Raw genomic sequence first — 24,275 nt, forward strand, 5'->3', positions numbered from 1 at the left:
TCATGGGTGAGGAAAGGAGATTAGAAGCTTCTGCTTATGGTTTGTGGCAAGCCAGAAGGCTCCTCCCCATGCATGAAAGCAACAGGCTCCCAGTACATTTCTGAGCACAATTCAAAGTGTTGGTGCTGACCTTTAAAGCCCTAAATGGCCTCGGTCCAGTATACCTGAAGGAGCGTCTCCACCCCCATCATTCAGCCTGGACACTGAGATCCAGCGCTGAGGGCCTTCTCGATAGTGGGGCCCTTCAGATGTAAAGGAAATAAGCAGCTATCTTATCTTTAAAAGACATCTGAAGGCAGCCCTGTTTAGGGAAGTTTTTAATGACTGGTGTTTTAATGTATTTTTAATCTTTGTTGGAAGCTGCCCAGAGTGGCTGGGGAAACTCAGCCAGATGGGCGGGGTATAAATAAATTATTATTATTATTATGTTCATTCCGGCATCATGAAGCCATGATTTGTTATGTCTCAAATGTGCCACTGTTTGAGATTTCCAGGTACAGTGTAAGACACGAGGAATCACTGTCAAAATCCAGGTATGTGTGGGAGTGAAGACATTTAGCAAACATCTATCCCATTTTCCCAGTTCTACTCCCTTTGTTATCGTTTACATCACTTGCTGTTAAGAAGCTCAGCTGGAGAGTCTCTTGCTTAAGGTACCCCAAAATTCCAACAGTGCCCTTGCTGAAGCCCCTGAAAAGCCACCTAGAAGTGGTTTTTGAGCTTTGTAATGATAAATTAAGGTGAAGAGCATGCTGCAAGCAGCAATTCATATTTAGGAGAAGAAAGAAGTATTACCTGGTATGGGAAAAATACTCTGCAGGATGAAGGATAAGCACGAACCATGCTTGGACTTGGCCTTGTGTCCTCAAACAGTTCTGTGTTGTCGTCATAGTCATCAAACTCAGCAAGATCAAAGTCTTCTGCCTGATGGAAGATTTATGACTGTCAACTATGGGAAGCTAAAATGACAGGCCAATCAAATATAAAGAAAAGGCAGCTCCAGGCCAAAGACACAGAATCTCAGATGATTGGGGGGGGGGGGAGAGGGTTCCACTCCAAGGAAACAACACCACATCACAAAGAGAATGGGGAATGGGAATATTTACCCTGAAGGAGAGTCTCCACCTCCATTGTTCTGCCCGGACACTGAGGTCCAGTGCCGAGGGCCTTCTGGCAGTTCCCTCACCACGAGAACCCAAGTTACAGGGAACCAGGCAGAGGGCCTTCTCGGTAGTGGCGCCCTCCCTGTGGAACGCCCTCCCACCAGATGTCAAAGAGAAGAACAACTACCAGACTTTTAGAAGACATTTGAAGGCAGCCCTGCTTAGGGAAGCTTTTAAAATACAGTGGTCTGTTAAACATTAATACTTTGTTGGAAGTTGCCCAGAGTGGCTGGAGAAACCTAGCCAGATGGGCAGGGTATAAATAATAAATTATTATTATTGCCCAGATTGTCCCCAAGACAGACTTCAGTCAAGCAGGGGGAATGGTCCCAGTTTGGGCAAGAGAATGCAGACAAGTTTGAAAGCTCCTTGCAGCCCATGGGCTGAAGAGTCTCTCTTTCCCTGAAACTAGTGTCTCAAAGATGCCCTTTTCAGATGTACCGCCAACCGCACAGAAGCCTCTTCCATGCAGCAGAAGGACGTGTCTGAGTGATGCAGCAACCTTCACGGGGCCTGGGGTGAGGGCGCAGCTCTTTCCAAGGGTTTGGGAGCTGATCTTTGGGGAGAGGCAACTCTTACCGTTGGAGTGGAGCCTCTCTCAGACCTGCGAGCTTCGCTGAGCCGCCGCTCTTGCTCCATTTCGTCCAGCACCTGCCCCATGCTGCTTGCCAGCCAGGTATCGACATCCAGGCCAGCCTGACGCAGGAGAGCTAGCCGTGCCTCCGCCTTCACCTTGCTGATCTAAAGAGAGGGCAAGAACCCGTCCTGTGATCAAGCAATGAATCAGCAATTCCTTCCTCAAACAACTGTCACATCCAGCCACAAGCAGAACAAAGGAAACGACAAGCCTGGTCTTTCAAATGGAGAAAAGCAGCAGCTAGCAGATTAGGAATGCCCTTCAGCACCAAGAATGCCACCCTCTGAATGACAGTCAGAAGCCAATGCCCTGGCAGCAAAGGCAGGGTAGAAGGATGCCCCTCCTCAGTTACCACCCAACCTTCTTTTCCTTTCTCTTTTTAAAATGCAAACTCCCACAGCACATATACACACAGGACCAATGCCACTGGATGGAGCTTTCCTCTCTACCCCTCTGTCTGGGGTTCTGTTTTTTTACTGTAGAGGTCTGTCCAAAAAAAGGGGGAGGGGAAAGGCAAGAATCCCACTGGGCACTACAAGGTCTTAGTTACACCTAAAATGCACATTTTATACATGCCAGCCAGGAGCCAGTCATGTTTGCCTGCAAAACACTTAGGAACCTAATGCAATGGTACCTCCTGTTCTACTGAAACTAGGAATCTAATTCTGCTATTGATTTTGAGCCATCTTCATGCATTCGCCCACCCTCCTTTCCACAGCATCTTATACCCTCCTTTCCCTCAATAAAAGAACAGAAATTTCCTTTGTTTGAAATCTGGTTTATCACACACAAGGCAGAGCAAGGGAGATGAGAAGCTGGCGGAAATCGTTTTCCAAATGTAGATCCACCTGTGACTGGCTAACTGCATCAGAAAGGATAAAACATCAAAGTCTCAATATGATGATGCATTAACCTGTTTATTCTGGGATGCTATTATTCTGGGACATGGGTGGCACTGTGGGTTAAACCACAGAGCCTAGGACTTGCCGATCAGAAGGGCGGCGGTTCGAATCCCCGCGATGGGGTGAGCTCCTGTTGCTTGGTCCCTGCTCCTGCCAACCTAGCAGTTCGAAAGCACGTCAAAGTGCAAGTAGATAAATAGGTACTGCTCCAGTGGGAAGGTAAACGGCACTTCCGTGCGCTGCTCTGGTTCGCCAGAGCATTCTGGCCTCATGACCCAGAAGCTGTACGCCGGCTCCCTCGGCCAGTAAAGAGAGATGAGCGTCGCAACCCCAGAGTCGGCCACGACTGGACCTAATGGTGAGGGGTCCCTTTACCTTTTTAGCCTATATTTCACCTCTTCAACAAGTTAAACTTTACAGAGCATGGAGGTTCTAGTCCCCTGGCTATAAAATACAGTCAAATGGGGTGATGGGCTGGCTACCTTCAGTTGGAATTTTTCTCCTGGGCAATGCAGCCTGCTCTTTTCACCCCTGCAATATTTGCCGTCAAGTCAGCAAAAGCACCAGAAAGCACACGTACAGGACACAAATGCCAGGAGCCCGCAAGGGATATCGATGGCACACAGCCGACAGCTTCAGACAGACAAGCATTGCTGACCACTCTGGCAGGCAGCCTGCAGTCAGACGCACCTCAGCCTTCCGTAGGTTCTCTCTTATCTCCTCCATCCTCTTCTCCATGGTGGTCATCTCTGCCTCAGGGGCCTGCTGCCTCCTGGCTTCCATTCTCTGTAGAACCTGCTCAACCCAATATTGAATACTTAAGTGATCCTAGCAACATTTTCTGGGCAAATTCTGTTTTCTTGTCTCAGGAATCCTGAAGGAAACCTTGCGTCAGTCTTTGGCCCTTGAAATTAGAATGGCCACAGGAACCTCAAAATTTGCAATAGGCCACGTCTTCTTTAATGAAATTATAGAACTTTTTTTGTGGCTGCTGTGGTGAAATCATTAAACAGGATGAAGTCTGTTCTTCTTTTCAGAGTGAAAAAATCATTAGAACAGAATAACTGGCTGGGATCCTGTCTTGGGGAAACATCCCCTGGACTCCAAGGAGTTTGCTAGATTCTCCTCTGCCAGCTCCAGAAATCCAAAAGCTTTATCCAGTAGAGGAGAGGGGGAAATTGCCTGGAAACCTCCATTTCCATTTCTGACAGCTGCTCCTCCTCTTTCAGGGAAAAAGGCCCCAATTCTAAGGAGACTGCCCAAAGGGGAAGGGAAGGGACTTGCCAGTGAAAGTAACCACAAGGTCCTGAAGGACTGGAGCCCCACAAAAACCCTGCTCTCTTGATCTAAGCAGGAAGAAAACTGTTTTTTTTTCTTCATGGGTGAAGACAGGGGTTTATTTTACCCTGCCCCCAGACACCGATGGGTGGATTAACTCTTCACAGGATTTTATGCTATTCCCAGTTCATATCCATCCACCCAAATAATGCAGAAGATAAAAGTACAACCAGGAAAAGGGGATTATTCTCTCTAATTTCACGGACAAGTCCTATCACATGGAAAGTATTTCCTGGGAATTAAAGCCTGGCTGCTCACCTGCTCACTGACAGTTTTTATTTTGTAATCTCTGGCTGCTCGAGCGGCCCAGCGACGTGCCTCCTTCTCTAACCCGCTCTCCCCAAGGCTGCTGCCACTTTCATGCAGAAGAGAAGTCTGGGAAGAAATAGGCTTGTTAGCAGCCCTGTCCGAAGACACGCTTCTCCTCCTGGGCAAGGGCTAGAGGAGGACTGCTTCTTTCTTACCACCTGGTCAGCTCCTGCCGGCTGAAAGGGCTGCATGACCATCGCTGAAAATGCAGCATTATCCTGGAGGAAGAGGAGGAGATTCTGCTCCTGGCACACCTGCAAGAACAACCAGGAAGAAAAGAAAGTCTGAGAGATGCCAAGCAAGTGAGAGAGAAAGCTGCCTTCACTGCGCTACCGCCAGCCTGTCCTTCCTGGAGGAAATGCTGCTGGCACAGGGTCTCTGCTGTTTCTGTGTTCCAAAGAGCTGCCTTGTCCAAAGTCTCAGTGGTCCAGCATTTATTTATTTTATTTTATCAAACACAATTCTGATGAAGAACATGCATTTCAAGTGCACATTTGCAATGTTCTTCATCAGCTAAATCTGAGTGCCCAATGCAAATCACTCACTTGTAGATTTCTACATCTTTAAGAGAGCCAGACTACATCGGTCTCAGAAAAGTGTTTGATGCAGTATTTTCTATTTTTTATCTGGTTATCTGTCACCACCTCTTTTATTTCTGTGCTTATAGTGTATATTCATTTTTCTCTGCATGAGTAAATGATATCTCTGTAATTATTTTATTTGTTTACCTGTTTATTAAATTTATATACCACCCTTCATTCAAAGAGCACAGGGCGATTTAAACCATAAAAATATATATAATGAGAACACAAAAGACATAGCAGAAAAACAAACCAACAATCCCTCCTCCTACAAACACATTTAAAAGGCCATAGAATGTTCTTCAGCCAAAGGCCTGGCTATAGAAAAACATTTTTGCCTGGCACCTGAAGATATGTAATGAAGGCGCCAGGCGAGCCTCCCTAGGAGGAGCATTCTACAGACAGGGAGCCACTGCAGAAAAGGCCCTGTTCTTGAGTTGCCACCCTCTGGACCTCTAGCGCAGGAGGCACATGAAGGAGGGCCTCAAATAAGGATCACAAGGTCCAGGGCGGTGGACCTCAAGGTATTTGTAACTCCACCCATTACCCCTTACTCACCTTTCTTATGCTATATTTTCCTGCTCCCACAATCTCTCAGGTGCTCCTCCTCTCTCCACATCCCATAGTGCCATCTCCTCTTTCTCTGTAGGCTTCTCTTTATCCCATTCGTCAACCATCCCTGTCCTATAGATTCTCTGTGGCCCGCCTGTTACCATCTTTTTTCTTTAATTTTGCTTGTGCTCCCTACATCCTATCCCAAATTTTGCTCTTCTTGACTGAGCTCCACAACACCACCATACCATTCTTTTGCTCCTCCAACAATTCACACACCAAGAGGGCACCAGAGGCAGATGAAGCCTTGTGCAGCTAGGTGGGCTTCAGCAGGTTGGAAAAGCTTAAGAGACAGCCCTATCCCACCTGCTGGTAGGCCTCTGAGGGCTCACAGGTTATTCCCCAAAAAGGTAGAGAAGGTTTAACAAGGTGGTTATCATTTCCTTTGGATTGGTCCCAAAGAAAAGCACTTGAAGTTGCTTACAGTAACTCAGAAATGAAGACCTAGGGCTACCACAAGTTCATTTGGGGAATGGTTGCTCCACAGCAACACTAAACTGTGACATGTAAGGTGGGGGGAGAAAGTCCAAACTTGCTAGGCAAGAGAATAAGGGCCAAAAAAGAAGGGACACTGGAGATCCATGATTGTATTTCTCAACTTTTCTTCTTCTTCAGAAAACTTTAGAATAGTCACAGAGGGCTTGGATTTCTATTGGAGGAGATCTGAAAACATCAAATGTAAAAATATGCCTGTATTTTTCTCCCAACAGGAGAACAGCAGTTTTGGGGATACCCTACAGACCCCTAGAAACACAGTCACCTATGAGCGCCTTGTTACCTGTGCAGATGTACCTAGAACACGCTGGAAAAGTTCCTGTGTCCCTTGGCAGACCTCCAGCTCTGTCTTGCTGATCAGGGTCAGCTGGTCTCTGAGCCGCTCATAAAGGTCACCATCCAGCATCTGACAAAACACAGATCCAACAGGTTGGGTGGTGCACAGCGAAAAGAGGAACAGGAAGGGAGGCTCCTCCGGGACAGAGGTACACCCAGGAGAAGAGAGATCATTCCACCCAAACTTGCTGCAGTGCAGGGAGTCATCCAAAATGAGGCAACTCCCTACACTCCTTGAGAGAAAAACAGGGGCCTATTTGAGGGAAGATATTTGTGGGATTGGCAAAAACCTGGGAAATAGAATTTGGTTCAAGCTAAAATCCTGTGCAGCAAAAGAAAAGACCCCAGTAGGCGGCAATCCAAGCATTTTAGGAAAGGATAAAAGACATGCAATTCTCCCCATCTTTTTTTTAAAGGGACACAGCTGCAGGAAGGTGAAATTGCTAACTAGGGGAGTGTGTGTCGGTGGAGAGGAAGCTGTGTACCACTGTCCCTTCCCGTAGAGTTTTCCTGTTCAAAGTTATGGCCTGCCACAGCTATACAAGAAGCTGCCCAGGTCTGCAAAGTTGTCCTCAGAGGAGAAGGTGCGCAGTGTAAGAAGAGAGCTCTTACCTTGAAAACAGCAGGCAGCTCCACATGGATGTAGTGCTCCAGGTGGGCTCTTGCAGCCGCCAGAGTCAAGAGGTACTCATTTCGTGCCACCACCAGCTGCTGTGAATTCTCTGCCAGCTGCACAGCGAACTGCAATGAGAGGAACAGAGGGCCATGCACTCGACATTTCAAAGGCCTACCAAACCCACACCCCATATCGGGAAGCTCTCTGCCAGCCCACTGTGCGACGTGCGCATCCCTCAGGCCTCTGTAACCCACTTCAGTGTCCCAGTGGGGTGGCAGGATGGGCCTCTGACCTTGGCGCTGAGCTTCTGCAAGCTGGCCTTTGTGTGAAATATGCCGTGGTCACTCTTCCTGAGCCTGTGGAGGAGAGGGAAAAGGACAGGCATCAGTTTCCACAGATCCTCTGGATGCAAACCACCAAGTGATGCTCAGCTCTGGAAAGCTCTACCTTAAGTCCCAGAGCATGCGAGACTTGCGAGAACAACATGGTGCAGCCCACTGGGACCCCCTGGCACTCGCATTTTGGGATTCCCCTGCTTGGGGGGGGTAGGGAACCGGGGGATCACCTGGCATCCACATCGGCAGCCTTCTCTCTGGCTACCTCACTGGACCGCTCAATCTGTGTGTAATGCTTCTTGGTTTTGCTGACTTCCTTCACCGTCTCCAGCAGTTCAGTCTGGATATTCAGCAGCTGGTCCATGCCCTAGGAGAGCAGGTGGGGAAGCGGTCCGGCAGTCAGCATCCTGCCCTCCGCCAGCTGCTGCTCAACCCCTTAGCGGAGTCTCAAGAACCCCTCCCCATCCAGAGCCAAGCACGGCTTCTCTGTCCCCAAAGGCTTGGTACTAGGACCCTCCTAGCCCACCCAAAGAGTACCTTTTTGAACAAGTGTTCTTTTGACATACGAGCGGTTTTAGCTGCCTCTGCGCTCACACTGCGATAATTATCGGAGGCAGACAGCCTGGACTGACCAGAAGAGACGGTGCCATCGATCACACCTTTCCAGACTCCAAAGACACTCCTGCAGAAATATTAGAGGAGGTCAAGGCGTTACCAGCTTTTCACCAGCCCCTGCTTCTGATTTCATGAGGTCTGGGGACTCCTCTGTCCTCCAGGAACACCAGGGCTTTTCATTTCCTGACAGCCACTGCACTAAGCAGCATGGTATATGCAGTACAGGCCACCCAGACGCATCTTTCTAAACATTTGCTGATTCGCACTCAGTCCCCATTAGACTATGTGCACAGCGATATCTATCAGCAGCCTCCTGAAGTGCTAAAACCACTTCCTGAGCTCTTTGAGTATAAAGCCCCATCCAGGCTCAGAGCTTGTGCTTCATTGCATCAGCTTCTCTCTCCACAAAACATCCTCCAAGATTCTTAGAACTTGCCTTGAGGTTAAATTTGAGGAAGCTCTATCAAATGGCTGCATTAGACCAACAACACAAGGCAACAGCATCCACTATGTCAAGGTTCAGTTGACTCATTTCTCTGCCAGGCCTGTGTGCTCCAGTTGCCGGCTTCTCCCACCTTGCTCCTCACATCCTTCCACCCTTTTCCCGAGTCCAGTTGTTGCGCCCACATCCTCATTTCCCTGGAATGATGGCTTAACGCTGCTTCTTTACTTCCTCCCACTTGCTTTCTTTGATTTCCAGCTAAGAGAGCCTCCTTCCTCCCAAGTAATAGAGGAAGAAAGTAATCCGGGTGGCACTTTTGCTTCCTGCACTAAAATTCAAGGGCGAGCACAGATACTGCATTGACAGATGTCTTGATTAAAGAAAGGCATAAAGCCACAATGCAATATCAAAAACCACCACACTTTCTGCTAAGAGGTTTTCAACATTATAGGTTAAGGAGCTGAAAGGAAAGAGAAAGGCTCTTTGAATTCAAAGAGCTGGGCACTTAAAGGAACAATAGCCACATTTCCCCAGGCATATACATGACCAGGGGTCAGCAAAATTTTTCAGCAGGGGGCCGGTCCACTGTCCCTCAGCCCCTCCCGGGGGGGGGGGAATGAATGAATTCCTATGCCCCACAAATAACCCAGAGATGCATTTTAAATAAAAGCATACATTCTACTCATGTAAAACATGCCGATTCCCGGATTGTCTGCGGGCTGGATTTAGAAGGCGATTGGGCCAGATCCGGCCCCTAGTTTGCCTACCCATGTACATGACCAAACACACATGTAATTAAACACGGTGGTATTGCTATTTGGACTACCCTTGAGAACAGCTGTAATCAGAGGTGGATTCAGATGAACACCAAGACTGGGAGATGAGTACAGGACTACGATGTCCCCCTTCTCCTCAAACGCTATCCTTTCCAGCTGCTAAGCCAGGCGAGCCCCTTCCCCAATAAGCAAGGCAGCTCAGCTCCTTTCGCCACAAAGCCCAATTCCTCACCTGGAGTCACTGGCGACGTTCCAGCCACGCTGCCCATCTCTCTTCTGGTACTGACTTGCCAGCCTTTGCAATGCCTGTAAATATATACGGTGTATTTATTCTGAAACATTTTGTGCCCCATCTTTCCACCCATGTTACGTCTGCAAGATGGAGATGAAGAGTAGTCGAAAACAAAACAACAACACAAGCCAGACCTCCCTCTCCCTGAAAACTCCTGCAAATATGGCCACTGGCCTTTTTGGGTATCCCTCCCAATCCCGCATGCAGAAAACTTAGGAAATGAATCACCCAGGGTGTTTGTTGTGGCCCCCCTGCTGAGCTGCAGATGTAAGACTGGCCTCCAGCGGCTGCCTCTTCCTCTCCTCCAAGAAGAAGAAGAGGAGGCCGGTTGTGTGTGTGTGGAGATTCTCCGGCTCCATTAGCTATTATCAGCAACTATCTTCTTTTTTATAGGTGGCCTGGGAAGCACGGCTGAAGCTAAGCAGGCCTGGCCACTGCCTGCATGGGAGGCCACTGAGGAACCATGCTAATTTGCAGTGAACTTTGTAAGAGAAAAGTAAAGGTAAAGGGACCCCTGACCATTAGGTCCAGTCACGGACGACTCTGGGGTTGCGGCGCTCATTTCGCTTTACTGGCCGAGGGAGCCGGAGTACAGCTTCCAGGTCATGTGGCCAGCATGACTAAGCCACTTCTGGCGAGCCAGAGCAGGACACAGAAATGCAGTTTACCTTCCTGACGGAGCCGTACCTATTTATCTACTTGCACTTTGACGTGCTTTTGAACTGCTAGGTTGGCAGGAGCAGGGACCGACCAATGGGAGCTCACCCCGTGGAGGGGATTCAAACCGCCGACCTTCTGATCAGCAAACCCTAGGCTCTGTGGTTTAACCCACTTAAGGGAGAAGAGTATAAAAGTAACAAGCATCTGATAAAGACCCAAGAGCCAGGATTGTATTGACATGGCAGCTTCCGATATTACTGGTTTGCTGATCAGCAGGTGCTTTTGCCTCAGGGAAGATGCTCAGGGTCAAGCACATCCTGGAATGTTTTGCGCCCTCCTTATCCATGGTGTAGGACTGCAGGAAGTCAGTGTGTTAATTGAGCACATCCAATTCTTAAAATAAAACCCGGACGCAGGTATGCTCAGAAACTCAAAACAGCATAAGGCAAAGTTATCACTGGTCCAAGGTTCAGAATACTGTGGTTTCCTGACAGTAACTCAGAGTCAGTTCATGCAACCAATTTCCCCCATGCATGATGGCTTTGCTGTTTTGACTGCTTGCTTGACAAGCCCCATGTGGCACTGGGAGTAGCAAAGAGGTGCACCACAGGAGCAGTGCTGAGTCAGCAGCATGCCAGCCCTTGCGTGAGAAACACTGTCAGTGGTTGTCCCATCCTGCAAGGCTCGCAAGCCAAATACAGCCAGTCTAAATGCACACATTTTGCCCAGTCATCAGCTGTGTTACAGGAACCACACTGATCTTGAAACACCAAGGGCACAGCATTTTCAAACACCTCCGCCACTGGGGCCCAACTGGCTAGGGGGAAAAACAAGAATAAAATATAAAATACTAATAGACACGCAAGAAGGAGGAGGTTTCTCCCTGCCAAATATTAAATTATATTATGAAGCATTCTGTATGTGCTGGTTGAAGGAACGGTTGCTATTGAATATTTTAGATTTGGAAGGTCATGATAATATTTTTCGTTGCCACGCTTATTTGTAGTATGAAAAGGTGAAAGTACACAAAGGCTTCACAAACCATATAATTAGGGAAAAAATGTATAGAATATGGGATAAATATAACAACTTATTAGAGACTAAAACACCACTTTGGCTTTCACCTTTGGAAGCCATAGCGGTGAAAAAGAAAAATATGGTGGAAAGTTGGGTGACTTATAGAAATTTGATAAGAGAGGAGGATGGAAAATTTTAATTAAAAGAGTTTAAGGATTTATTGGGTTGTTAACAACATGGTTACAATATCATCATTTGAATGAAGTATTTAAAAAGGATATGAAGTGGGGGTTTGAGGAACAACTATCACAACTAGAGATAAACTAATGTTAAAGTGATGTCTAAAATGTTATTGGAATGGGAGACAAAGGACGAACAAGTGAAATCTTCAATGATACACTGGGCAAAAGATATTGGTCATAACATAGAAATGGAAACATGGGAACAATTATGGAATACAAATATAAAATTTACAGTATGTTATGATTTAAGTGGAAATTATATGAAAATGTTATATAGATGGTACCTAACACCTAGTAGATTGGAAAAAATGTATAAATCAAAATCGAAGTGTTGGAAATGTAAAGTGAAAGAAGGTACCTTTTTCCATATATGTGGTGGTCTTGCAATAAGGTTTAAAGCTAACTGGGAAATGATATACAATGAATTGAAAAAGATGTTTAAGATAACATTCGTGAAAAAACAGAAGCTTTTCTCTTGGGAATTATGGGATCAGAACTACCTAAAAAGTATAGAAATTAATTTATGTATGTGACCACAGCTGCAAGAATGCTATTTGCCCAAAAATGGAAGGAAGAAGATGCCCCAACGAGAGAAGAATGGATATAGAAACTAATGGAGTATACAGAAATGGTGAAACTTACCGGAAGAATAAGAAATCAAAATAACAAACTTTTTAGAAAGGAATGGAAATGGTTTATTGAGTATTTACAAATAATCTGCAAACAGATTGAGACATTGGCGGGATTACTGTAAAAACCTGCAGTTCAAAAATATATATGAGATATATATGAGAATAGATGAATAAAAGAATAAGTTAAGACAGGCAAGAATGAAAATAAATGTAAAGAACCTCAGAAAGAGAGGGAAGGGAGTCGAAGCTGGAAATGTTAAAATTGTAGCTGAATCATTGTTGTAATGTATATAAATGAATATATATATATATATATATATATATATATATATATATATATATTGGTTTTGGTGTCTTCGGGTGTCTTCCCGTGTAAGAGTCGGGGTGTCTGGGCAGTCTTACACGGGAAGACACCCGAAGACACCAAAACCTGCATTCCTGTACCCGTGAAAATCTACGAAAGCAAATATATATATATATATATATATATATATATTCACATTTGGCTTAAAAATAATGTTCACAAATTTGGAAAAGCTGTTGAAAAGCAAACTTCCTCACGATGGATTGGCACACACAGCTCCCAGCCCCTTTGCCTGTATGAGGTCTCCCATACAGAAAATGCAAGTCCCAAACTGCCTATGTGAATCCATGTCGAGGGTAGCACAAAAGGAGAGTAGATGCTAACAGGGTATGAACCTTGAAAGGACCAGAAGAATCATGTGGCGAAGCCTTTCCTAAAATGTACAAGTTCATGCAGTTGGGGATGGCAGTGCATGTTCAAATGCTCCCCTATTTCAGCAGACAGAAAACCAGCCTTTCCCGAGGCAGGCTAGTTTCTAGAGGCATGGAATTACTTCATACACACAAATATGCCTTATAATTAGTTTATTTTAAACCAGAAAAATTGCCGGGGGGGGGGGGGGGGGAGAGAAAGGAAGAGAAGAGAAGAGAGAAGAGAAGAGAGAGAAGAGGAACAGGTCATTAACAATCTCCTTGCCTGACATTTCTCTACTCCAATGACTTTTGGAGTTGCTTTTGAAATTGCATATTGGCTTCTTTTGTTTTTAAAAAAGTGTTCAAATGCAACATGAGTTATGGCTTTAGATGGAGTAATATTCAGCAGTCCAGAAAACGATCCTGCTAAATACGAGAATCAGACCTAAAAGGCATGTTTGTCCCCAAACTCATCTTCCATGTCCAGTTCTAGACGGGCAAAGTGCCTGAAAGGACCCTTCCAAGGCCAGTTCTGTTACAGTTATGTATCCCCCCAGGAGGATGGCAAGAGCACTTATCAACACCAGTGAATGGCTTGCAAGAATCAAATGGGGAGGAATGAAAAGGATGCTGTGCAACAAGATGGCAGAAGATCAAATGCAGATGAGTGATATGATACACCAAGGGATCACTTTCCTACTCACGTGCAATCCCAGGTTGGGACTTCAAGAGATAATGGCCCAAGCCTCAGTGGGGACAGCCAAACGAAGCCATCTACGTGTGCAGTGGCCAGATGCAACCAAGAGAGAATCAGAGATTAGGCAGGAGGGCTAAAGGGTAGGATTCTGTCAGCAACACTCAGTAATGTGAGGACATAAAGCCTAGTAGCTTGTTGCAGCACCACTGCTGAGGAAGTTAGGCCTTCAAGGCATGTTGGTTTGATAGCATAGCCTGGGCATAACCCAGGAGGCCTCTCCAAAACATGGCCCAGGTGGGAATCAGGTCCACGGTCAGATAAGTACCACTTCTTATTTCAACTTTTTCTAGTGATTGCAAGACGCTTTGCTGTACAAGTTCCAGATACAGCTGACTCTTCGTCTGCCCACTTCCAAGTAGAAAAAGTCACAAGAAGCAGCTGCAGCCGGCTCTTTAGGTCTATCAGCTCCAAGGAAGAGCTCAAATGATCCTTGCCTGCTCACTGGGTCACTTCCTTCAGCTAGGGAAGAGTGCTGGCTTACAATGGATGGCACAAGCAGAGTCTGTATCCATCTCTTGACACGACTTGTTAGTTAGAGCTCTAAACCCTGGGGAAATGGCCGCCGCTAAAGCCAGACACTTTTTGGTTATATCCACCACCCCGCCATGATATGTCGCTGGCTACACCCAATTTAAATGGGAGCATGCAACATATTTCAAGCAAGCAGCTCAGAAGCCTTGAATTGTCTCACCTGCCCGTACTCCCTCTCAATGGCAGATCGCTGCTTGCTGTAGGACCTGCAAGCAAGGAGAAGACAAAGGCCCTGAATAACCACACAGCCCAATCTTCTTGCACAATCAGAATCTAAGGGCAAGGGAACAATCTCGCTCTCAAGATCTGCTGGGTGAAGAGCTCTGGGACTCAGCGGAAGCCCAGCTAGCATGCACCCACCCAACTCCCCCTTGCAACTGTAACCTCAGAAATTGCATGGTGCTTTTAAAAAAACAAGTTCAAAGTAGTAATAATTACGAAACAACAATTAGTGTGTCATACTTCCTGACAGAAAATTCCAGAGAAGACCTCAACTGAGCAGTTTTCCTAATAACCCAGCAGCTCACATTATTTTAACTCGCATGGCCTCCAGCAAAAGGGGGGGGGGCGACTCCTGAGCAGCTGTTGTTTTTGCTGGCCCTGAGACGCCTCCGCCTTGCACAGTAATGGCTCAGGTTTGAGCACATGCTACTCAGCACCACTCTGCTTTTTCCAGTAATCCCCACATTTTAAATATGAACCCCAGCACTGATCCATTGGAAGAGTCCCTGAAACATAACATGCTAACTTCAGGTGCAGAATCAACACAAATGACTGCTGGATTTATGTAAGCAGGTGAACCACACTTCTAGCTTAAGGCTGATGCTCTTTACAGGCTAAGCCTCTCGGATAAGGAGCAGTAGGCTCATGAGTTCATGGGTCACCCACTAGCAAGAGGTCAAGCTCCATCCCTTGCTTTCTGATTCAATGTCTGTAAAGAGGAAGGCTGTCTTAGGCTGTTTAACAGGGGAGGGAAAGGGTAGCCTTTAGGCCTGTGGCGGAACCTGTTCAGGAGCTTGCCCAGTTCCCAATTTCAGTTTGTTACCTGATGTCCTCTAGGAGTTCCAGCTCCCGTTGTTGCTTGTTCTGAAGGCTTGACAGCTGCTCTATGAGGTGCACTTTCACTTCCTGGGTCAACTTAACCTGCAGAAGAAAGAGAGTTTGCACCTTATCAATGGCAATAGGCCCTCCACAGGGCAAGGAGCAGACAAGCACACACACCCGGAGCAGGAGGAAAAGGAACCCCCTATTTTGCACAGGAATGGAACCGTAAGGCTACGAACCCAGAGGCAGTGGGAAGAGAGCCAGCAGGACGCCAGTAACAGCTGCCCTCAGGGACCAGCAGCGGGCAGAAGCTCCAGGAGCTCAACCCACATGCAGCAGGTGTAGCAATAGCGCCTAGAAGCCCCTGGCTCAAATCTTGCTTGTCATGAACTCAGTAAGTAGCTTTGGGCAAGTCACTCCTCCTCTCAGTCTCTGCAAAAGGGTTGTTGCAAGGATGACAAGGTAGTGGATGCTAAGCGCTTTAAATAGAAAGGCTAGGAATTATGATGCATGAAAGAGTCCAAGAGGTTAGAGGGGGGGGCGCCTCCATGTGGCTCCTACAGGCACTGTGGCACCTTCCACCAAGACCCCCTCCATCACCAGCCAAGCCCCTGCCCAATTTTTATATCTAACGAATGTTTGTTTGCTTTCTTGCTTGGGGTGGTAGGGGTTGCCCCTTCCTCTGTGTTTCATTTGTCCTGAGGTGTGTAGATGCTCCCCCCCCCTCCCGCGTTGTCTGGGAGGAGCTTCTGCACATCTCCACGGTTTTCTCCTTCTGCGAAATGGGTCGTTTGTGGCGCCCGCAAGAGCTTATTAGATTTCCAAATGTGCCCACAGGTTCCCAAAAGTTTTGGGGGGGCTAGTTTAGAGCCTGACGCGGCGCTGCCAAGCAGTGGCGTAGCGTGGGTTGTAAGCACCCGGGGCAAGGCAAGTAATTTGCGCCCCCTAACCCGTGGATTTGCGCCCCTAACCCGTGGATTTGCGCCCCCTAACCCGTGGATTTGCGCCCCCTAACCCTAACCCCCAGATGTTGCGCCCCGTGCGGCCGGCCCCCCCCCCTGCACCCCCCACGCTTCGCCACTGCTGCCAAGGAAGCCGCCCCCTTCAAGGGCGCACGCCCTTTCAGACTAGGGGGCGGGGAGCGCGTCTCGGGGACCCCGCGGCCCCGACTGTGCCCGGGTGCCAAGGAGGGCCCTCCCCGGCTTCTCCTCCGCGAGCTCGGCAGGCAGGGACTTACTTTGCGCGGCGGCGGCTGCATGGCGACGGGCTCCTGGGCGCCCCGCTTCGCCGCCTCCTTCGGCCGCCCTCGCGACCTCGCCAAGCGGGTCCAGAGCGCGGCGGCGGCGGCGGCGGCGGGGAGGCGAGTCCGGAACTGCCGCGCCGCCCGGCTGGCCTGGCTCCGCCCGGCTCCGCAGAGCGCCGCCCGCCCCTGCCCGCCTCCCCGCCGCCGCTTCCCACGGGGCGTTTTCTCGGGGCTTCGGAGACTGGAAGGAGGCGGTGGCGGGGCTGAGCGCTGCGCTGCCTTTCGGGAGCGGGCTGCTGTTAATGGCAAGGGCCGGGCTCTTCTTATCGCAGGCTTTTAATAGCTCTCATATATATATTGTTTATATTATTTATTTTAGAGCATCAGTACCCCGCTCTCCAGCCAAAAAGGCTCCCAAAGTAACTTCCATGACTATTATAGGGTTTTTAATTGTTGATGTTTAGTTGTTCTAATGATTGTTTACCCCCCCACACACACCCCTAGGTTTTTAGCGGTTCTTATCTGTATGCCTCATTGAGCCCTTGTCTGGGGGGTGGGGAGCGGGGTATAAATTAATATATAATATTATAACATAGCATCATACGCAGCTGCCTCACTCCAAAAAGCAGGGGGATGTCCTGAAAAACGGCGCTTCTCTGCGCTTCTTTCAGGATGGGGAAGAGTTGGAGCAGGCAGGTGAGAGGAAGGGAATCACGGCTGGGCTCATTGGAGCAAAGCAGAGCATTTGCCTTACAAAGGGGAGGTAAAGGTAAAGGGACCCCTGACCGTTAGGTCCAGTCGCAAACGACTCTGGGTTTGCGGTGCTCATTTCACTTTACTGGCCAAGGGAGCAGGCGTACAGCTTCTGGGTCATGTGGCCAGCATGACTAAGCCGCTTCTGGCGAACCAGAGCAGCGCACGGAAACGGCGTTTACCTTCCCGCCAGAGTGGTACCTATTTATCTACTTGCACTTGGATGTGCTTTTGAACTGCTAGGTTGGCAGGAGCAGGGACCGAGCAACGGGAGCTCACCCCGTCGCGGGAATTTGAACCACAGACCTTCTGATCAGCAAGCCCTAGGCTGTGTGGTTTAACCCACAGCGCCACCCACATCCCTTTACAAAGGGGAAGTTACAAGCGAAAACAAACAAACAAAAATGTTCCCCCCAAAATTCACCAAAAATCTTTAAACTACCGTATATTTCCTGCCCCCCCACCCGCAATTGTACTTCTGTTTAAACTTAGAGGGGCTCCTGGAGTCATTCCTGTCAATCTGTGGCTGACCAGTTCTACGTGCTGCTCAGCCAATCCCAACCCCAAAATATTGCTATGGCCAAGACATTCCATTTATTTATTTTATTTATTTATCAAATTTATATACCACCCTTGGCCTGGTAGATAATTCTGAATCACGAATCTGTGCTGTGAGTGGGAAGTGACACCTACACAGCCAGGGACCTAAGAGCTGTTGACCGCGGACCCTGTTCTGGCTGCTGCCTCCTTGGTTTGACTTCTGGCAAGTACCCTTGTTAGAGGGGGGAGGCACTGAGAACAGGCTGCTGGTCCACTTAATATTCCTCTACCTTATTCCACATCCTGGAAAGAAGACAGAGAAGAGAATAAGCGGGGGTGGGGTGGGGGGTGGGGGGGGAGAGACAATAGTTTTGCGGACTTCTGGGTTGGCGCCTCTGGCAATGGCGGATTTCCTCCGATCGAGAGGAATCCGCTCCGTGGAAAACAGGGTCTGAACCACCACGGCGAGGCAGAGACCCATCAAAAACCACAGGTGGGAGAAGCCTGTGGACGTGGGATTCGGCTGGCACCTTTGCGCCCCCCCTACTCTCGGGGAAACCCTGTTTTGGGGATCCGGAGCGACGTGGGGGTGAGTGGCGCGGTGCTTTGAATCGACTGCTTCTTTCACGGAGTGAAGCCGCATTGCTGTTGCCGGAGAGCGCTGACTTTTTCCTGTGGACAATTGGATTTTAAACAACTGCCCGTGAGTAGAACGGAAAATTGGACTATGAAATTTCTTAATTAGGCACCGAAAGCAGGAAGGTCTAAACAGGAAGTCCGCCTTCCGCTTTTGTAGATAGATTGAAGCAAAGACACGGCAAGCTAGAGTTTAGAAAGTCATGTGTAAAGGATTAAATTTTCATCATTTAAAATTACTGAACCCCCCCTTGGAAGCAAGAGAAGAGGGGGAAACCTTTTTTAGACTGTTTAAACCTGCAGAAGAGAGAGTAAAGAAAGGCAATTTTCCACCGTCTTGAACCTGGGAGTGGGGTGTCAGGCCAAAAGGTTTGGGGAAGTTCACTGACTGTGGACAAACGTTTTTGACAGATAGTTAAAAGAAGAGAAACATATTGACTCCATTGTTCCCTTTCACATTTAAAAGGAACAAAATATCGACAAAATATCCGAAAAAGGAAAACTTTGTTGCTAGATCTGCTTTTAATAATAACAATAAAAAAGATGGATACAAATAGAAATTGTTTCCCCTAGAGGGAGCTTGTGAAACTGTTATTAAAGTCGAACTGGGGAGCTTTGCAGCTGTAAAGATTAAAGATCGTGGGACCAGACTTCGACCTTGAACAAGAATGTGCTCAGAGGCTCTGGTACTTGCCTTTTGATAGACAAGTGCTTTATTGGAACAGTTACATGAGAAGATGGATTTGATAACTGTTGCGATCGGAAATTTTGGACAGGCAATGGGTACCTATATAGAACCCACTCAGGAATTAATCCAGGAATGTGCTTTGACAGATCAGATGAGGGAGGAGGTTGTTGATGGACCTCGGGTGGCAGAGATGGAGGGAGCTGTGGCCCAGCAGGAACATGAGTTGGTGGATTTGACGAGTGAACCTGGAAAAAGTCAGATTTGGAGAGATGGAGTTATGTTTGGCTTGGAGATGGGGGGCTGGATGGACCCCCCCCTATGCAGGGATGTTTTGACCTTTCAAGTCTGGCTTTGGGCCAGGGGGAGTTTGGAGTTGTGGGGGCCCTTAACTTTGGAGGGACCTTGAAACATGCCTTTAAATACCACATGTTGACTATGGAAAAGGGGCTGACTTGTTGAGAAGGGACAAAAATATTGTCAAGCTGGAGTCTCCCCGAGTGAAAGGAGCAGAAAACAAAGTAAAGTGCGGGTATAAACATGAAGAAGACCTGCGGAAGGGACATGGAAGAGACTTAAGAGCCTCGGACATAAGGTCACCAGGTTGATGGACTAGATGGATGGGATGGAAAGGACTGACAAAACCCGAGACCAGGAAGAAGAGACGATGGATGAAGATTGGAAGAAAGTTTTAAAAATTTATTTAGAAAAGTATTGTAAAATTATTAGAAAAATGTTGGAATGAAATTATTTGGCTTTAGCAGAAATGTTAAAAAGAATTATGTAAGAATATGTTATGGTTAAAAGAATTTGGTATAAATAAGATTTAATTTTTAAGTTTTAGGGTTTTTTATGGTAAGATAAGGTTAAAATAGATCAAGGTAACTTAATGACAGAATATTGTGAAAGATGCAAAGGATTTTCTGAGATAATTAATAACTAGAATACAAAAAAGGGAGGTGTGAGGAGGTCGATGAAATAAGTTAATGAAAGTTAAGGATTTGGGAATATTGGATTTGTTTTTAAATTTTTTGTTTATTTTTGGCTTTTTGATTTTGATCCATTGTGCGTTTTGTTTTTTCCTTTTGACTTTGGTTTTTATTGATTTGTAATTGTTACTTTTATCTACATTTTTCTTTCTTTTTCTCTTTCTCTTGTTTTTTCCTTCTTTTTTCTTTGTAACTTTAAAATTCTTAATAAATATCATTTTTTTAAAAAAGACAATAGTTTTGCATATGTCTGGAATTTGGGGGGGGGGTCCTTTGTGAACAGTCCTGTGAAGCACATTAAAGGCTAATCAAGTCAAGCTACACTTACGAAGGAGCAATCCCCAGGGAATGCAATCAGGTTTACTGCTGAGTAGTTATTGCGATATGAACCCACACTAGAGATTGTGACAGCAGCTCTGAAATGTGATAAAACCGGTGTGAACTGCAATGTTGGCTGTTCTTCATAAAGGAGGACGGTAAGGAGAGAACGGAGGCCACACAGCCTTTCTTCCAGCAGAGAAGCAACTGTGACAACAGGCACTCCTGAACCAAAGGAAGATGCTTTGTGCTAAATATTTGCATTGGCCACCTCCGACCTCACTGGTCCTGCCAGTTCCAATGTTCTCTGCCTGCTCTTTTGATCCCAACTGCATCTCCCAAAGCTTCTTTTCTGCCGTTGTATTACTTTTTAAAAGGCACACTATGGCTTTGAAGAGGTTTCCAAATAATTTTGGACAATATCTGGCAAACAACTAGAAACCAGTTGTCAGATTCATTGTTTCCTAAAGTAACTGCCCTTACAACCACCCACCAACGCCCCAGGCTGTACTGTGTGGGCTGGCAGTAATAGCCAAAATGGCATTGTCCTCCTTTTTATATGAGAAAATGATCCATGCCCAGCCTTGCCACTTGTGGCAGTTCAGCACCACCTCGTGGACAGATGTTATTTGTACAAATGCTTCTCTTTCATTTAGGTTGCTGGCAAGGGAGGAGCTTTCTAATCATAGGGCAGATCTAACATTTTGCAGTGTCTGCTTGCAAGAGTTATCTGCTGGCATTTTGGTAAAGTTTCCACAGGTTGCAATACATCCAAGCTGCTTTGCGTTTTGACCTAGCAAGGGCTGACCAGCTGTCAAAGGAGGTGCGGGAAGCATTTGCCTTCAGTGACCATAAGAAAGCATTTCATAACCCAGCTGGGCAAAACCTTTATTAGAACCAAGCAAAGTGGTGCAAAATTGTGGAAAGCTTTTGAGTTCCCCAGAACTCCAGTCTTTGATTTAACAAGGCCAGGTCCACCGTCCCTCAGACCTTGTGGGAGGCCGGACTATATTTTGGGGGGAAAAGAACAAATTCCTATGCCCCACAAATAACCCAGAGATGCATTTTAAATAAAAGGACACATTCTACTCATGTAAAAACATGCTGATTCCCAGACCATCTGCGGGCCAGATTGAGAAGGTGATTGGGCTGGATCCGGCCCCCGGGCCTTAGGTTGCCTACCCCTCCCTTTAATGAGTTGAGTAGAAGGGCACATTGGAACTGAAACGGATGTGATTGGATCTCCCACCTTTTTAACCCTTTATTGCAGCTGTGGGAGCTTCACATTTGTTTGGACTAGTGGTGCTGGAGGGGTGAGGGAGAGGTTGACCCCTCCCACAAAGCGACTATTAGCCCTGCAGCAGAAAAACACAGTGGAATTAATTGGTGTGTATGTGATGGAAAAGGACGCGGGTGGCGCTGTGGGCTAAAGCCTCAAGCGCCTAGGGCTTGCCGATCGAAAGGTCGGCGGTTCGAATCCCCGCGGCGGGGTGCGCTCCCGCTGCTCGGTCCCAGCGCCTGCCCACCTAGCAGTTCGAAAGCACCCCCGGGGGCAAGTAGATAAATAGGTACCGCTTACCAGCGGGAAGGTAAACGGCGTTCCGTGTGCGGCTCTGGCTCGCCAGAGCAGCGTTGTCACGCTGGCCACGTGACCCGGAAGTGTCTGCGGACAGCGCTGGCCCCCGGCCAATAGATGTGAGATGGGCGCACAAACCCCAGAGTCTGTCAAGACTGGCCCGTTCGGGCAGGGGTACCTTTACCTTTTACCTTATGTGATGGAAAAACAGTACGAGAAAAAGTTTAACCCCCACCTGTTCTGCTTCAGTAAAATCTGCTTTCCAATGAACTTGCTATTGCCCCCACAGTGGAAGAATGCAGTTGTACTATATTTCTTTCCTGATATAGGCTAAAATAGCTGCTTGCTATGGTGAATGAACTATATTGCAAAAACAGTGCTGCTGGTCTGATAAAAATCAGAGCACTTGCGGTTTCTTCAGTTAAAAATAAAGCGAAGCTGGAAGGGTTGGCCTCCTTGCATTCTGGTTGATTTTGAGGGGTTGCTTTTGGAGGGGGGAGAAGTGGCAGGGATTGCTCTCTGCTCACCTGGTGGTCCATCCTCTTTGCTTGCTTGCTGCCTGCCAGCCATGTGGAGCTGGTGGCGTCCACTTGTTTCACCCCTTGAAGGGGTTCTGCGTACAATTGGGAGAGATGCACTTGAGCAGAGAGATGAGAAATGCATGTGTAGTGTTGTGTTTGTATGAGAGAGAGCTGGAAGGGGGAGAGTCGTGCGTATGGTCTGTGAGAGACTGAAATACGTATGTGAACAAGAAGTACAGATTAATGTGTGCCTTGAGAGAGGGAAAGATGCACTTGGGCAGAGGGAGAGGCATTTGTGAAGTGAGAGAGACGGTTCTTTTTGTGTGTATGGATGTGAGAGAGGGGTGTGGCCACCTTGTTTATTTTTCCTAATAGTGTGAAATAATTGCCATGTGATCTCCACAAGCAGGACATAGCTTATTTCCCACAATAAGCATGAGGTCTGGAAGGGGGAAACAGCAGTGCGTGTACTTGCTCCAATTGTGCTTTGCCCCAACGGCAGTCATTTTGTTTACAGGCACTTCCCCAAATTCAAAATGTGCCCACTGCTCCAAAAACTTTGGCGACCCCCTGCATTAATCTATCTCTGTGTCACATCTTTTTTGGTCCTTGGTATTTAGCAGTTTGAAACCCTGTCTCTCCCCCTCCCCATTCTGAGAATTGATTCTCATCCTGGCACATGAGGATTCGCTTCTGATTTTCTGAGCAATAATGTAGTGTTAGGTCAAACTTTGTTGATTTGGTGCTTTGTAGTAGTGATGGTATTGTTGTTCCACTTTTGTTAACGTGTTTGGATCAGTTGCCCCCCCTCTGTAGGCAGGTGTGTTCTATAAGGCACACCTGCACAATTATCTGCTTTGCCACAAAGACAAGATAAGCAGAAAGTTTACAGGTTTTGCTTGTTCTTTATGTTCTTTATTAATTGTGTATGCCTCCCACAGTTATACTAAGAATTACCTTGAGGTGCTACAGATGGGTTAATAGTACATACCTACCTAGGCTCTCTTTACTTGCTTTCAATCTTCACTTTTGAAGCCAATAGTGAAGATCAGTATTTAGCTCAGAATAAGTTATTGTGTGTATTTACACACTATATTGTGTGTATTTATACATAACACACATTACTCAACCTTTTCAATATTTAGGGCTTTAGAGCGTTCACACAGACCCTTTGTGCTGCATATATTTTTCTGGGCTTTTGACCACAGTCTGAAATAAACCTCCCACTTTTATCGCGCAACATAGAGCCTGTGTTGTTAGTTATTTGTAAATCTTCCAAAACCTTTTATGTAAGCAAGTTTAATAATTCATTTCTGAATTTTATAACTTTGAATCCTAGGGAATGTGTAGAATATGTAAAGAGTTTCAACATACCTCTCCTGGTGTTAGGAGGAGGTGGCTACACAGTTTGCAATGTGGCTGGTGAGTCTTCTAGAAGCTTTTGTTGATAATGGGTTGGGGCTTCACCTTCCTTGGATATAAAATGGCACAGGTTTGTGTCATGTGAAGACTTCACTGTACCCTGGATTGAAATTATCTGCCTTTCATTTTAGGATTTATGAAACATCATTACTTGTAGATGGAGCAATTAGTGAGGAGCTTCCATATAGTGGTAAGTTGAGGACCTACATGTTCAAACGTCACTAATGTCACTTGTAGCTTATTTAGTTTCCCCAAGTTATTAGCATCTAAATAACTTAGGGGGGAGTTCAAAAGCAATGACAAGGCTTCGTGGAGTAGCTGCTGCCACCTGTAGAACCTTGTTGCATGTGCTGGCCAGGGCAGGTGTGGTGTGCAGAGGAAAATGTCAGCTCACTATATCGGTGTCCAGGCCCTGGTTGGGCCCATTGTTATCACGTGGCAGCAGCGCGGCTGATTTGGGTTCTAGCCCACCTCTACCCTGAAACACTCCATTTTGGGGGTTACTATTGGCTGCTGCCAATATTAATATATTAATATATTGTC

At 46.9% G+C, this 24,275-nt stretch overlaps 1 protein-coding gene across 2 annotated transcripts in view; it reads right to left on the reverse strand.

Moving 5' to 3' along the window:
* FCHSD1 (FCH and double SH3 domains 1) overlaps positions 1-16,394 on the reverse strand; it is a 21,849-nt gene extending 5,455 nt beyond the window's left edge. The window contains exons 1-14 of one of the 2 annotated variants that reach the window (XM_082234390.1): positions 16,287-16,394; positions 15,051-15,148; positions 14,166-14,211; positions 9,390-9,463; positions 7,862-8,006; positions 7,555-7,691; positions 7,282-7,345; positions 6,986-7,114; positions 6,321-6,443; positions 4,508-4,603; positions 4,299-4,415; positions 3,393-3,497; positions 1,743-1,904; positions 796-924 (exon numbers count right to left, since the gene is read on the reverse strand). In XM_082234390.1, the coding sequence (XP_082090516.1) occupies positions 796-924; positions 1,743-1,904; positions 3,393-3,497; positions 4,299-4,415; positions 4,508-4,603; positions 6,321-6,443; positions 6,986-7,114; positions 7,282-7,345; positions 7,555-7,691; positions 7,862-8,006; positions 9,390-9,463; positions 14,166-14,211; positions 15,051-15,148; positions 16,287-16,307 (1,446 nt within the window). In that variant the 5' untranslated portion in view covers positions 16,308-16,394. Of the gene's footprint in view, positions 1-795; positions 925-1,742; positions 1,905-3,392; positions 3,498-4,298; positions 4,416-4,504; positions 4,604-6,320; positions 6,444-6,985; positions 7,115-7,281; positions 7,346-7,554; positions 7,692-7,861; positions 8,007-9,389; positions 9,464-14,165; positions 14,212-15,050; positions 15,149-16,286 lie in introns of both variants that reach the window. The other variant, XM_082234389.1, reaches the window with a different exon arrangement.
* Between the last annotated feature and the right edge of the window lie 7,881 nt (positions 16,395-24,275).

The sequence above is a fragment of the Podarcis vaucheri genome (genome assembly GCF_965113315.1).
Source record: "Podarcis vaucheri genome assembly, chromosome: 8".
Lineage (NCBI taxonomy): Eukaryota > Metazoa > Chordata > Lepidosauria > Squamata > Lacertidae > Podarcis > Podarcis vaucheri.